At 35.0% G+C, this 15,425-nt stretch overlaps 1 protein-coding gene across 1 annotated transcript in view; it reads right to left on the minus strand.

The window, feature by feature from the left end:
- ABCA13 (ATP binding cassette subfamily A member 13) overlaps positions 1 to 15,425 on the minus strand; it is a 196,093-nt gene that overhangs the window by 130,861 nt on the left and 49,807 nt on the right. The window contains exons 20-26 of the mRNA XM_065832060.2: positions 14,972 to 15,144; positions 13,758 to 13,834; positions 13,109 to 13,230; positions 10,289 to 10,483; positions 8,084 to 8,248; positions 3,001 to 3,178; positions 617 to 756 (exon numbers count right to left, since the gene is read on the minus strand). Of these exons, the coding sequence (XP_065688132.1) occupies positions 617 to 756; positions 3,001 to 3,178; positions 8,084 to 8,248; positions 10,289 to 10,483; positions 13,109 to 13,230; positions 13,758 to 13,834; positions 14,972 to 15,144 (1,050 nt within the window). The remainder of the gene's footprint in view (positions 1 to 616; positions 757 to 3,000; positions 3,179 to 8,083; positions 8,249 to 10,288; positions 10,484 to 13,108; positions 13,231 to 13,757; positions 13,835 to 14,971; positions 15,145 to 15,425) is intronic.

Genomic DNA, 15,425 nt, shown 5'->3' on the forward strand with positions numbered 1-15,425 from the left:
TACTACTGGTCATTTATACCAGTGACGTTAAAAAGATAATCAGGAAGGATGCACTGAAAATTGTGTTTGGGGCTTTTTGTTGTTTGGTTTGGTTTGTTTTTCTGTTTTTGTTTTGTGGTTTTTAATTTATGGGGATTTTTTGTTTTGTTTTGTTTTTTAAAAGCAGTTCAGTGAGATCCTCAGAATAGGCCTTCTTTCCTGATATGTCCTTTCACCACAGTTCCTTGTGCTGTCCCATTAGAGTTGCCATCACAAGAAAATTTTGAGGGCAGAAGCTCTCTTGGAATACATATATCCTACACCTTGGTACAGCACGATGCACATGGTACTTCTGCTACTGTGCTCTTTTTAATCTTTCTATATGATGCTTAAGGCACTTTGAGTACAATTCTGCTTTTCACACTGAGGTGAAACCACTGTAACAAGTAGGATAAATGTTAAGAGAAATATTAAGCTTAAAGTGGGAACAGGGTGAGAATTCAGGGGTCTGCATGGATCCAGTTTTCTGAAAGAAAATTATCCAATTGCTTCTACCTACACTGAAAGAAGTGGACCTTTAAAATGAAGTACAAAGACACAGGCAATAAACAGAAACAGCGTTTCTTTTGAGACTCACCTTCTCTATCACCAGGTCAATCATGCTGATGTTGGAATTGTATAGTATTTTCCCATGTAATAAAGGTTTCAGGAAAGTCCATAGCAAAGCCCCATTAGAAGACTGCAAAATTTCCTGGTAAAGCTTCAGGCAAAAAGGAGCTGCAAAAACATTTAAGACAGACATCACAGGTGAGGTTGGACTTTATTTTTTTTTTAATCAAATAAAAGCTTGAGATTTAGGATCTGCCACAGCACCATCCCAAATACCATCAAGTTGTCACTAAGGGATCACTACAGGTCTGTGAACAGAAATTGTTTAACCATAGACTGTGATATCGTTGGGGATGCAGAACTCTAAACATTAGACAAGAAAAAAAAAAGAACCACAATCTGAAGAGCGCCTGATGTTTCTAAAAAGCAGCCTGTAAACCCCATCCTAAAAGTTAATATAGTGCATTTTAGAGTGAAGGACACGTGTAAAACTTCTTTCCACAATACGAATGCTGAGAGAAGAGTCACCTTAAAAAAAAAAATAAATAAATAAAAACAAAACAAAACAAAAAACCAACAGAAACACTCTATACCATTGGTTGCTCTGTAGCTTTCCATTTCTACTTAAGAAAGAAGTAGGAATACATAAATTCATTCACAAATTCAGACATTTTTATTTTTATAATTTCATAAGGACCTACCAAAAATATAGGAAAAAATTGACATGACGCTTAACTTCTTGATTAAAAAAAAAATAATCAATTCACTTTTCCATTCCTTAACCAAAAAACATTAGATGGGGCTATTAATGCATTAAGGTCTGTGTCCTTCAGAACTAATACCCAAAGAATACCTTCCAAAATATACCAGTGCAATTGCACTCAAGTGAAAGCAATGAGTTTCCCTTGAGAAACACATGCCCACCTCATGTGTTTTAGGTTGTTGGGGTTCATTTGTTACTATGAGTGGATTTAGAGTTATCTCATTTCCAGGGCTGTGAGGAAATACTAAATAATGTCATTAACACTTCAAGGAAGACAAACTATCGTACATAATGGAAAACTAGGCCAAAATCACTTCTGCTCAAAGTTAAAGAAACAGGTGTCAGAAATGTATATTTAAGAACATTAGGTTCTTTGCCCAAATTTTTACTTTCTTCAAGGAAACAATCATTACTAAACATGATCATTGATAAATGGCAGCAAAGAATTAAAGAAGTTCCAAGCTGGCTAGTCAGAAACAGCAATATGCTAAGAACACAGAAGACTTGCTAGTCTGCATTTGCTGTGATTTTCAGAAAGCATTGGCAAGTGTCTGGTACACAAAATACATACAAGTTAATCACTGTGAAGGAGTACAAATCAAGTTTCTGCGACCTCGTGTAATTTTTTTTAATTTTCATTTTCCATTACCTCATTTACAAAATTTGTAAAATACGGGAAACAGTATTAATTCACTGATCGGAATGCTGGAACTAACTGATGCTTTAGAAATACGGCAAGATCCTAAGGTAAAAAGGTCTTACAAACACTCCAGAGTTGTGACAATATAAACAAAAAAAATAAATAAATTATCTTTGAGAAACGGTGCTTCTGGCCTAAACAGTGTTAAAAGAGACTAAATACCAAACAATTTCACTCATTAGTCATTCTACCAATTCTGTTCTTTGAATAGGAAAGAAAAGCAGAGCTGCCTCATTAGTTACCCCACACAAGAGTGTGGAGGGTCAGGGCAGAGCTCTGGCTCCTTCTCAAGGGTCCCAGCCAAGCCAGAGTCACTTTATGGCTGTAAAATCTGATCGGTGGTTGAGCTGTGATTCACAGTCACAGAACCTTCCCTAGTGACACTCCGTCACTGTATTCCACTCTTGCACAGGGCCACTGAGGCACTAAAAAGGTTATTCACAATATTAATCAGGGTAAGTCAAATGTATATTGAGGAAAGGGAGCAAAGGTGAATACAACAGCTAAGGGATTTTCTGGGCACTTGACTAGAAGAATAGGAATATCAAGTACTAAAAACCTTATTTTATTCAGGGGGCTTGCATATTTTACTTCACAATAATACCACAGCTTTATGTTCACAGAAGAAAGGTCCGCAGCAATAAATTCTCAATCTTGTATGTCAAAGATATATTTTTAATACCAAGTGCCCTAAAAATTCTAATAAATATGTCTCTAAGACAGGAATATTCTTAGTTATTATTTGCAAAGATAGAAAACAAACACAAACACTTGTGTGTCATCCACAATTATCTCATAGCCATAAATCTTTTATGGATGAACCATTGTGCTCAGGATTAGAGTGTCAAATGAGATGTCAGCTGGTATATAAATATTTCTATTTAAGAGGTAAAAACTTCTCTAAACTCTGAATGCATCCATGCAACTTATGATTGATAGCTTTTCTTACATGAGTCTTCAGGAATACCATATTTTGCCATATTGTCCTCCAAGTCTCCTGTGATTCTGGGCATGTCAATGAATAGGTTTATATTGCTGAAAAATGAAGATTCTTCTTTACACACTGCCTTGATAACAGACTCCAGAGATCCAACAGCTGAACTTCTGAACTGCCCACCTTGTAAGAACTAGGACAAACAAACAGAAATACAGATGAATCAAAGTTTCATTTATTAGCTTCAGGGAGTAGCCCTGGTGTTCTCTCAATATTGGCATCCAACAAGATTGATAAAATCAGACTGTTGAAACTGCCTACAAGAATGAGGGCCTGATGTGCTCTTTTCTGTTCTTCTGATCACCTTTAACATGGGTAGGAAAAGAAAAAGGAACAAATTTTAATTGCCAGGATGCTCGATGAAAAACAGTAGCATAATGTACTACTTTCAACTTTAAAAAATACTGTGTTGGTTAGGCAGAAAAAGATTTAAAAATATAAAGAAAATATCAAGACAACTGCACTACAGATTCCTTTATTACAATCTCAGTTTTCACCAAGTCTGCTCTGCTGGTAGATTACTCCCATGTCACAAAGACAGCAGAAACAACCAAAAAATTTTCCACATGAATGTTTGCAGTGAAAACAGTTGCTAAGAAGAAAAAAATTATTCAGTTGCATGTGCCCTAAAAGCCTATTTTTCAAGTACAACTTTAAACTTGTTAGATATACTTCTAGTTTTTGCATGTCTTGAGTCATACCAGCATTTATTATTGCTTTTTGCTCATGACTAGCATGCCTCCAATATAGAGCAATCTGACTGCTTTTGTGGCTTGAGCACCATCATTCAACACATTAAAAATAAATAAATAAATAAATGGATAGATAGGTAGATAGATAGATAGATAAAATCAGCCTCCAATGTGCAGCTTCATTTTTCAAATAATGTGCTCAGTTGTAGCTGGTGTCTCATGGAAGACTCTAGAGGTGTGCAGTTAGTTCTAAAAGAGAACACAACTGCAAGGCAACATGCTGCTGGAGTGTAACTGAAGGTTGCATTGGCCTGCCTGGTACTCAGTACTATTGCAGGTGCTTTTCAAGGAAAATGTAACCAGACTAATGGATATCATTTGTAGACTGCACAACTGGCAAATAGAAAAAAGACTGTGATATATCAACAAATCACATTTGACACTGAAATAAGTTAGCATTTTATCCTTGGATTTTTGTTTTCAACTTAAGAGTCAATTTTCAAAGTAGTATAGCACTTTACATAAAGAATAAATCACAGACAGTTTAGAGATTGTGCTGTTGTAAACAGTTTATCCTGATCAACGCATTTACTGAAGTGCCAGGTGCTTCTTTAGTAATCCTGCAGAAATATTAGAAATTGTTATTTAAAACTCAGTGTTGGCTGCTCCCAAAAATCTGACTTTTTGCATATGATTTCCGCATAGAACATATTAAATAAATAATATCCAGATTTCATAACACCATCATCTACAGCCCTTGAATGAATCTACTGGCATGGACTTTACTGGAGGAATAAACTTTATTTATGCACAATGCTGAATAAAAGTAGTTTTGAATCCCTATTAGGGAGTATTTGCACTAGAAGGAGAAATGAGGCTTATTTCAGTCAAAGAGCACAAACTTGCTAATTAATTCTGCTTCCAATCAAAATAACTTGAAATTCAAATAATGAATATTTATGTGGTGAGCTGCCACCAGTAGACTGAATCTACTCACTGTCTTTCAACTAAAATAAAATATGTTTCCTAAAATTTGGCTTTGATAAAGCAGGAGAATTGTATAGGATAGACGTTCACAAAAAGTTGTCTTTGATACTGTTTTTATATAGTAGTTTAAACTAAATGAAGTAGGTCTGTAATCAAGGCTGATGAATTCAGCAAGCAGTCTCCTACAAAGTAACCCATCAACTCAGTCACTCCAACAGATTCATGAAGATGAAGGTTGGTACTAAAGATTAAAAGCTATCTGGAACTGAATTCTCAAATGGGGGCAAAAACCTCATAACATTGGGGCATCTGACATAAATGGACAGCTGTATGCTTTAAAAAAATAATCAGTAATAAAAACAATTTCATGTAGAGTAGAAATATCAGCTATTCAACAGAAGAAACCTAAAAGACAAGCCAGTTTACAACTTGCATTTAAAACTAAAACAAACTCAGAATCACTACATTAAGAGAGATTTGAAAAGTTCAGTTTTTCTGGAAAACTACAAGGAGGTTGAAAGTAATTCAAAATTTAATGAAACCAAAGGGCTAAAGGAAGCAAATACAGAGAAAAGGATATTCTTATGTCTGAATAGAGCCATAAACAAAACGAAGTCTTTATTGTACTAAAATTGACAAAATCAGGGTGGAAATGGCAAAACTGCTGATTTAGCTAAATTATTTTTCAGAAGCCTATCAAATTTAGATTAATGAAAGGTAGAAAATTCATCTACACTCAAGAATGAGTGACATAATGCTCCAGGAAATAATAGATATCTCATTGTGATGTTTAATAGGGCAAGATGTGCAATTAATTTTGAAGCGGGGAGCAGTTAAAGACAAAAAGTATGTGAAGAGCAGAATTTAACGCATTATCAAATTACCATTCCAGACCAATACAATATATTTATGGGGAAAGGCAAATGCTTCTTCCTGAAAAAGACATATGCTGTCTCTAAACTCAATGAACTCTAACAACCAATTAATGTTCTTATCCTAGAAAATATTAATCAGCATTAATACAATCACTATGTGAAACACTGAAATTTGCCTATAACTTAATACCTGAAGGCATTGCAGGAAGAAAAGAAGATCAGAATCTGATATGGCAAGAAACCAACTACCTAATTTAAATTGGATATAAAGGTAACCAGAGCAAAACTTTAATTATCAACTGAAATCATGAGCTGCTGTTATAAATTTGAGCTTACCTGGGTATGTCACTGATACTTGATCAAGTAAGAGACAAAAATGTATGGAGCTTACAGAAAAAGGTGAATGCAAGATTAAGAAAATCATTTTAGTAGGTATAGACATAAATTAGCAGAACTACAAAAGTCATCAGCCATAATTGCCCTCAAAGACAGTACATATTTCTTGTCCCCAGCATTTAAGATTAACCCTAACACATCTATTTAACCTGTCAAAGCTATGACTGGCCTTCCACATGCATAACTGACAGTTACTTCATTTTCTCTTTCATTATAAGTAATTAATTTTTTTTGCAAATCAATTTCAAAATAACTTTTTCAGGTAGAAATTAATGAAGGAGACAATCTGTCTGAGCCTACACTGAAGGTCCACATATTTTTACTTTTAAAAGCTTTACATAATTTACTTGGTCATCTTCCCAGGACACTGAACTACAGGGTGTTTCAAAAAGATGGACCCAATTTGAAATAACTACTGCTTTGAAACTGGGTCCATCTTTTTGAAATATCCTGTACTTTGCTACTGGTATTCATGAAAATAAAAATCCAGAAGGATGGATTATTTTGGAAATAGAAGAAAATATTTAAGGAGGAAAGTGTATAAGCAATATCTGCACTTCAGTAGCACATTTATTCAGTAGCACAAGTTTTGCCACTATAGAAAAGAAGCAAATAAAATAATCAATAATTAAAGGTACTACTGGAAAATAGGGAAGAAAAACAAAAAGAAAAAAAGTTAAACCCGAAAATTGAAGGATATTTAAAAATAAACAACTATTACTAGTCTACAAAATGAAAAAGAGTTACAGAGACAGAATACCCCTTCAAAACATTGAACATCTAATCTATTAACAAAAGAAATAGACACTGAATTTTTTAATTCTCCACAAATTATTAGGTGACAAAAACGAACAGCAATACCTCAAGTAAAAAGGAATTAACAAAAATTAATAAAATAACGACTGTGTCAGAAAAGTGACGAAAAAAAATCCAAGGTTAAATCTGTGTTGTATTATAGGATATTATGTGTTGCCATGGAGCAAAGATTAAAACTGTGACCAGGTGGCCCCCTGCTGTTCGATTTGTTCCTTTGCAAAACTTTTTTGAAAAGGACCTTGTGAGAGCTTCTTCTGTCAAATAAGCAACTTTGAGATTTACTGCAAAAGAAATACTTCATTTTTTAGAAGGAATGTCTGACACATACTGAACTAGTTTAAGGAAAGCAGAAAAGATGTAAGCATTTGATGACAGCCACCTTTCACTGTGGCAGCCAAAGAGCTACCCCAGAGAGGCTCAAAACCAAAACTAATATGCACAGAAGAACATTTTACAAAATACCTCTGTCACATAGATTAGAAGATCTTGAGAAAAATTCATATTAGAGTATTTAAGGCAGTGTTCACTCTGTAGTCACAAATCAGTTTGCACTGTTTACCATAGGGGGATGTTTTAGAGGTTTGCAATTTTAGGACCAAATTCAATCCTAAACTTTACACAGAGGACAGCAAATCCAGAAGGGAAGCCATAGGGGTCAGCATGATTTCTTTCTGGAATCGGAGCCTGCTTAGAAACAGAAATCTTTTTTTTTCTGATGTAATTCTAGGTCCACTACTGTACTACCTGTATAGATGCACACACAACTGCCCTTAAAGATAGAACAAATGAAATGTCTTCATACCTCATGTCACATTTTTTAAGATGTCAAGCAGAACTATCACACAAAAGCCCTAAGTGACACAAACAGAAACCCAGAGCTGCACGTGCTATTTTGAAATCTTAAAAAAAAAAAATAAAAGAGCTGTTTCTCATAAACAAAGTAACAGTCTGCTCATCAAAACAATACACCATTAGAAGAAAAGCATTGCTATCTCCAAATCACAGATAATACATGCTACATCAGTAGCCTAACACCATATTGGCTGTGATCTCATCAGTTAATGAAAACAGAGGTGACACATCAATAGTCTCAAAATAACTAGAATATTTGAAAAATGCCAGATGAATCTACCTAGAGTCTATGGACTCTCTTTCAAGTTCCCAGCTTTCTAGAATACAATTTCTATTTATGCTCCTCCTTACTAAGCACACACCCCTAACAAAGTACCTCATGGTGGGAATTAAGTTTGCATACTGAAATCATACACATACCTGCTGCAACGCAGAGATGTCAAGCACATCAATATTTTGAATTCCTTGGAGGAACACTGGAAGGTTTTCCATGACATTATTGACTTTATTGAGAAGAGAGCTGATACTAGAAACCACATCCAGTAGCATGTTTAGTATATTGCCTATCTCAGATGGTATCTTAATCTTGGAAAAGAAGTAAAAATCACAAGAATAAATTCCAATTAGAAATAAATTTTAAAATTTCAGTAAAACATTCAAAATTATTCCGTCTTTTCCAAAACTGATTATACAATGCTCCTGCAAACTATGTTTAACAAAATTCCATTTACTATAACTGCCCAGTTACTTGAGAATTCAGCTAAAGAAAAAATCTCTGGTAATGTCAGGACTGGCCTATGACAAATCAATAATTAAAATCCAGAGAATATGTTTATTGTACCTACCAAGCTGAAGAGAGGTCTCTTATGCAAGTTGTTAATGGGATCTGCAACATCCAGCCCCCTTGGAATTGATTGTAAATAAGAACTTTTCCTTCAACAGGTTCAAGATGCTCAGTGCAAGAGTTTAACATTTTAAAAATAATTCCTAAATTAAATTAAATCTAGCAAGCACTTTGGTTGCTTTAGGAATCATGTTAGATTACTGACTTTCATCCTGTTTGTCTCTTTGCATTTTTCATATACGCTGCATTTTACCTAAAATAATTATGTACCTTTCATTCCCTACTTCACTGAAGTTAAATTGGCTATTAGTTGTTTCAACTATGCAAGTTTTGACATTACGAATTTTCTCTCAATTTCCTCTGCTTTTATGGGTTATTTAGATGATATGGTAGTACGAACTGATTAATTGTTTCTTGCCTATGCATAATAATTAAAAATAATATAATCTCACTATATACTTTCAGCTGTTTTCTCTGATTACCTTTTTTTGTACATCTTTGAATTCCTACTATAATAGTCTGTGTTTGATTTTTCCTCTCAGCCTTCAACTGCTTTTACACATTTAAAAAAAAAAAAAAAAGTAAAAAAAAAAATCCTTATTCAGTTAAAAAAAAAAAATAGCAAAACTTCTGTAATACTTTAGGATGAGCTGACAACATTTTTATTCTTTCTAGGAATTCATTATGCTCCAGTAGGATTCAGTAGAAATTCCATCAGAATAAACACTGGGGTTTTTTTCTCTTTTATTTCCCCTCTCCCCTCCTTTATGTTGGCAGATAATTCAGAAAGTAGAAATCTTTTCTTTTCCCTCTGGTATTCAAACCTATCCTGGGAAATTGTCTTGTTTTTTGAAGTGTGTGGCCAACTTGTTTAACTGCACATGCAGCCTCCAGAATATAACTCCGTATCTACAACTTTAAAACAAAATTCTTCCTCCCCATGTTCTAAGTGATTTTCAACTGTTTGTACTTACAACATTTTATGTTCTGTCGATAAATTACCCAAAAAGCAAGGAAATAAACATCTTCTATCACAAACCCCATCTAACAGTTTTGCTCTTACAAGTAAAAATATTATCTCATTGAAAATCCACACTAGATCCCTGATTATCTACAGTTTTACAGAAAATACAGTTTTGCTACAGACTTCTGTATCCCCTTCATTATGGTTTTGGCACTGTGTTACTTTTGTCAAAGTCATATGACTTGAGTCACATAAAATATAGAGGTTTGCCCTTATAGAGAGACTCAACCTGAAAGCTGGAAAAGCCCCTTCCTGAAGGAACCATCTGAACTGCCAACATGATTTCTACAGCAAAATGTATTCCAGAGTGCTATAAATTTTTCCTAGAAAATAATGTTGTAATTCTTGTAATGTGAGCTCCTATGCTTGTTTTAGTTCCAGTGATGTCAGATCAGCCTTCCACACCTACTAATTAAGAAGTCACTAATTGCATGAACTGCAAACACTTCTAAAGATTAATAAAACTGTATCTTCAACCTCCTACGTTTTCTCTAAAGTTTTCATAATTAACTCTTCACTGATAATTTTCCCGAAGAAGCAAGAAATGGAATACAGTAGCATCTACCAATCCCATTCTTCAACAGTTGTATTCGCTTTGTGGAGCTAAATGCAGACAAAAACAGCCATACATCCAGTGTTTGCTTCCCGGAAGAAAGAACATCTGAAAAAATAATACTTATTTGTACATCTACCTGCATGCTTTAGACCACCTTCAAAAGAAAAACATAGGAACCAAAAGCTCTTTTTCCCATTTTACCTTGTAAATGATCTGACGCAAGTTCAAATTCTGTATAATCAGTACAAACATGGTATATAAGTCCAGTGCTGGTAAAGAACATAATTCTTCCACCACCATAGAAGTTTTACTGTTTTCAGGTAACTTTAGCAGCAGGCTAAGTACTTCTTCATCACATCTTCCAGTTAAAGCTACCGCAAAGGCACTGTAAAAAACCTATCATAATATATATATATTAAAAGCCTTTCTTCCTGAAATGTCTCACCTTCTTTTATAATCCATAAGGTGAGAATTTGTGTCACAGTAACATGACAATTTGCAGTCATCAACAGACCTGAAATAATGAACTATACAACTCTATATTGCATTTGTATGTTCTTACTTCAAATTCTATGTACATAGAAAGAGATGAAGAATGTTTCTTGTACAGATTTACTTGCATTTGTGAACAGGTGAATGATTCATTCTATGAGCATCCATACCATAAGCAAGCATATTTACAATGCTGAATGTATTCATTCTAGGAGGTATACACCTTTGTTGCTGAAACACCTAAAGATCAAAATCCAGATGCATGAATCACTAAAATCAAACAATAAAGACCTTCCTTCTTTCAGGGGACACACAAGTTTAGCACTTAGGATTCTCTATATGACATCACATTCACTCTGAGCCAGCTCACATTTCTCAGTTTAACACTCCTTTCAAGTGTTATTATTTAAGAGCTGGTGAAGGGGCAAATGCCTAAGCAGACCTTGGGCGAGACTACAATAGGAGCTCCTTCAATAATGATGACTTGTTTCCTCCTGCAAAACTATCTCATCAAAAGATAAATGCTTGCAGTCCAGATATCTCAGGAGTTCTTTGCTACACTTTCTCTTGAAATGCCTGAAAGGAAGCAAATGACAGAAAGTCCAGAAAAATTACAAGTTTGGAGCCTGTATGAGCTATAGCACAGTACTCAGGGCTCCATTGTATTCCTTAGGACAGCACCTGCCTGTACTGACTCTATTGAAGGCACCTATAGCTAGCAGCAGTACTCAGTGAGCAAGAAGATCCCAAGAAAAATCAAATTAGGAGCTGAAGTTGGACAGGATGTGCAATTTAGCTCTTTAGTTCATATGAATATTTCAATTTCCAACTTATTAATTTGACTTCTAGATTTTTTATTCTGGAACAGAATTTTCCCTTTGTGATTCCAAAGGATTTACGTTTTCTTTGTGCATGTACAAGGAACAGAATATGAATATAAATGTAATTCTGCTAGTAGTATAAAAGGATACTGATTTAGAGTTCTTTTTGTGGAGAAAATTTGACTCTGTAATATAATTTGAAATGTATTTCCTCATGCCCCATATGAATATCACCACTTCAGTCCAGTTTTAACCCATTCGGCATTTTGTCCACTAGATTAAGTCCCGTTGAATTTTCCTTGCAGCTTTGTGAGTACCAGAGCTAATCCAAACTCCTGTGTTCAGTAAATGAACGCTTATAGGCTTCAGGTTACTGGTTTTGAACAGTTTCAGAACACTTATTCACATGGCAATGACCATGACCAGAGCATAATATTGTGGTAGAAATTAAGTGCAATAAGCTCAAACAACTCACAGGTTACTCTTATCATTCCATTGGCAAGCACAGCAGTAGTATACAATCACAGAAATATAGGACTGCAGTGGGTCTGCAGCTATTGTTAGGAGTATCAGACAGTGGCTACTGATACTATAAACATAATGGGCACGCCTAAATTATAGCTTTAAAAAGTACTTCTGTGTCTTGCATAATCAGTTAAGAGACATAAGTTTTAATGCTCCATTTGGCCTGAGGGGAGGATTTAAGCACTTAAGTAAACAAAAAAATCTGTATAGATATGCAAATGTGAAATGTGTATGTACACCTAAACTCTACATAAGACTTTGGCAAAATAAAAGGATTGAAAGTAATTTGAAAATTCAGTCAATTAGCATTATTGTTATCACAAAAGATCAAGGGTGCACTGAATCCCATTTAACAGAATCGCTTCCAGATGACTTCTCTCATTACCATTTATGGGTATCAAAATAACAAGCTAACAATAAAGGCAGTCACACTGCCAAGGAAGCAGATGAACAAATCATCTTTAAGTAGGTATGATGGTCTGAACTGCCTTTTCAATAGCCACACTTTTCATGAACAAAACTTGCAACTGCTTCTGAAAGTGAAGCATCAGTGACACCCAGTGGCTGCTTGATTAACCTGTTTAGTTTATACCAAACATACCTCCAATTCTTTTCAGTCATAGAGAGAACCTGTAAGTTAGGTGGCATTTTTTCATGATATCTACTATTCACTGAGATGACAGGAAACAGAAACAATGGTAACACACACAGTCCTTCACTCAGAAAACTTACACAATCAACCCTTTAGACAATATTCAGGAGCCAACAGATAAATATAGTGGAGGTAAGGCAAGATACTGGTAAGACCATGTAAAAAAGGAAAACAACTCCATACTGCAAGGATCAGAGGTGGGAGCGAATGAAAATTGTGTCTCCAGTAACCCTCACCTTTCTGTAATACCAAGAGAGCAAAGTTCAAATTCTGTGTCAGCACAAGGGTTTAAAGCACTGCTGAAAGTAATGAGGCAGTGTTATTTAGACCAGAAGACTAATGCTACGATAAATTGATCTCCTAATGCTTGACTTTATTATTTTGAAGTCCTAAATCTCACAAAATATTCCACGTAGACATGACAAGTGAAAATATAAGATTCCACACAAACAAGGTGGTTTGTTCTCTTTCGGATGGCACGTCAGGCTACGGGTTGACCCATTAACCTAGCATCTCTTTTCAGTCTTTCACCTTTGAATGAGAGATACTGGCTTCCAAGATGGTACTGATAGTTTCTTCAGAAATATTGACAGAAGAACCAATGTCCAGCCTCAGCTGAGTAAGATTCTGCACACACTCTTTGAGTTTCACATCTGGAAGAGAAGAAAGATAGTGCCAACACTACCAATTTGCTTAATTAAATTGCCCACAGACTGTATCCTTTTCATTAGATTTATTCTTTGGGATGATAAAGGGCACAAAAACTTCATATTGTGTAATTCACTTCTACTTCAAATGTAAAGGTCACTTGCCTGGCAGACTGAAGGGTTTGTGTATCTGTTTGCGTTACCTTATAACAACACAGGTTATCTCACAACCCTGTATTATGAGAATATCTGAAATTAGCGAAGCAGCCTGTAGTCCTTAAGGATTTTATTTTTCCACTAACTTAAGTCCCCTCTGCTTTCTCATGAATCACTGCAACCTTTTGGACAGGCTTAAACAGGGTAAACTATGCTGTCCTGTGCCAGCTCAAGTGCATGTATGTACACATGCGTACAATGAAAATATATTGCATTAAGTCAATGGTTTCCATAAACAATATCCCTTTGAAGTCTGAAGAACAATGAAAAAATTATCAGCAGTGTCTTGTAAAAAATGGAAGAAAACTGGAACCCACCATTCAAAAGATTAAAATCACTGAGAAAAGCTGTTGCTGGATTTTCTGACAACCATAGCTCCAAATTTTCAGCCACCCTGAAATGATAGCCATAGTTCAACAAGTTATCAAAACTAAGTCATTGACTTTACTGTGTAATAAGAGTAACACTAATAGTGAAGCAGCCACTAAATGAGGCAAAAGGGTCACATTATGCTCAGTGTGTACACACTGTGCAAACAGTAAGCAACTCTATGGACCTTCTCATGCTATATTTATGTAGTGCAGGGATCGTCATATTTCATGCCTAAATGAGATTGCAAATGTAGAGATCTTTCTGTGATGGGTAAGTGCTCTAGCAAACAGTTTATGAAGAAGCACAAGTCTAGCAATGTCTCACTTCCATGTTTCTTACTGAACATGTATTTTTAAAACCTAGAGATACAAAGCACTGCAGTTCAGGAGGAATAAAATCTAATTGTAATTTAAGTAATAAAGAGTATACACACATCAGATATTATTCACCATTCAAAAACTGGACATGATTCCATATGGTACATGAGTAGCATCTAAGATCAAGTTCTTCTGCATTACGTAACAGAGACCCTTCAAACCCATTATGAAATAATCCAAAAGTCAAACCAGTATAGCAACAATTATAACAAGTACCACTTCTGACTGAGAAGCAAGTTTGAAATACTCTGTAGTAGCAGTTTTATTCATTTACTTAAAATCTATTATTTTCCTCAAGGAAACAGCAAACATCTGAAATTATTTGGAGTTCAAGTCTGTCAGTTTACAAACACCTATTTGAACTGCTGAACTGATCCAAATGCTTTAATTATTGCAAAAGACATGCAGCTGCTGAGAGGATAAGGTCAGAGTAAAACAGTTTTAAGTAAAAATCAAGATATCAAAATTTTGACCTAAAAGGTCATGGAGAACTGAAAATTTTCTTAGTTGTGATTCAAAGCATTCTCCTTGTGGAGGAGGAAAATCTGTTGCAAGAGTTCAACAAAATTCAAAGGGCTTTGTGAAATAGCCGGGATTTTGCTAAATTACTTAAATAATTTGTGCATTGTATCTGCTCAGTTTTCAGTTGAATGAACAAAGCTTGAAGAGACTTTGATAAACAGTATTTCTCCTGTAGTTACATAATTTAGAACACAAACATATGCACAAAATAACATCTCTAACAAGAAACATTAGAAGTACCAAAATGTAAAATGTTTTACATTTGTAGTTGTCTTTGTGTGTTCCCCAACATGAGCGGACATTCACAGCTGCCGTTGCTGGTATTCTGCAAGGAGCTCAGGAATTTCTCCAAAGTATTGAACAGTTTTTGGTTTATATATGCCATAGTCTCACAATCTCCCTTGTTGAAAGCAGGCCACATTCTTTCAATATCCTGCAAAACATGGTGATCATATGGTTAGCAAATCCATGAGATTATGTTATTGCTTGAAGTAGCAGGTCTTGCAAACAGATGATGCATATTTTCAAATGAGAATGTGGGTAATACTATTTTACTGATTGTATTTATAACTGCAGCTAGGCTAAAGGTTTTCAAGAACCAAGGAATTTACAAAGATTTGAGTCTTAGAAACACCAAAGATATTTGTGAATTTGACCTAGCGTATCAAAGAGATTCATCCATTAACAGAAATGCCAATATTTTCACTTGAAATT

Source organism: Patagioenas fasciata, chromosome 2, assembly GCF_037038585.1.
Source record: "Patagioenas fasciata isolate bPatFas1 chromosome 2, bPatFas1.hap1, whole genome shotgun sequence".
Taxonomy (NCBI): Eukaryota; Metazoa; Chordata; class Aves; order Columbiformes; family Columbidae; genus Patagioenas; species Patagioenas fasciata.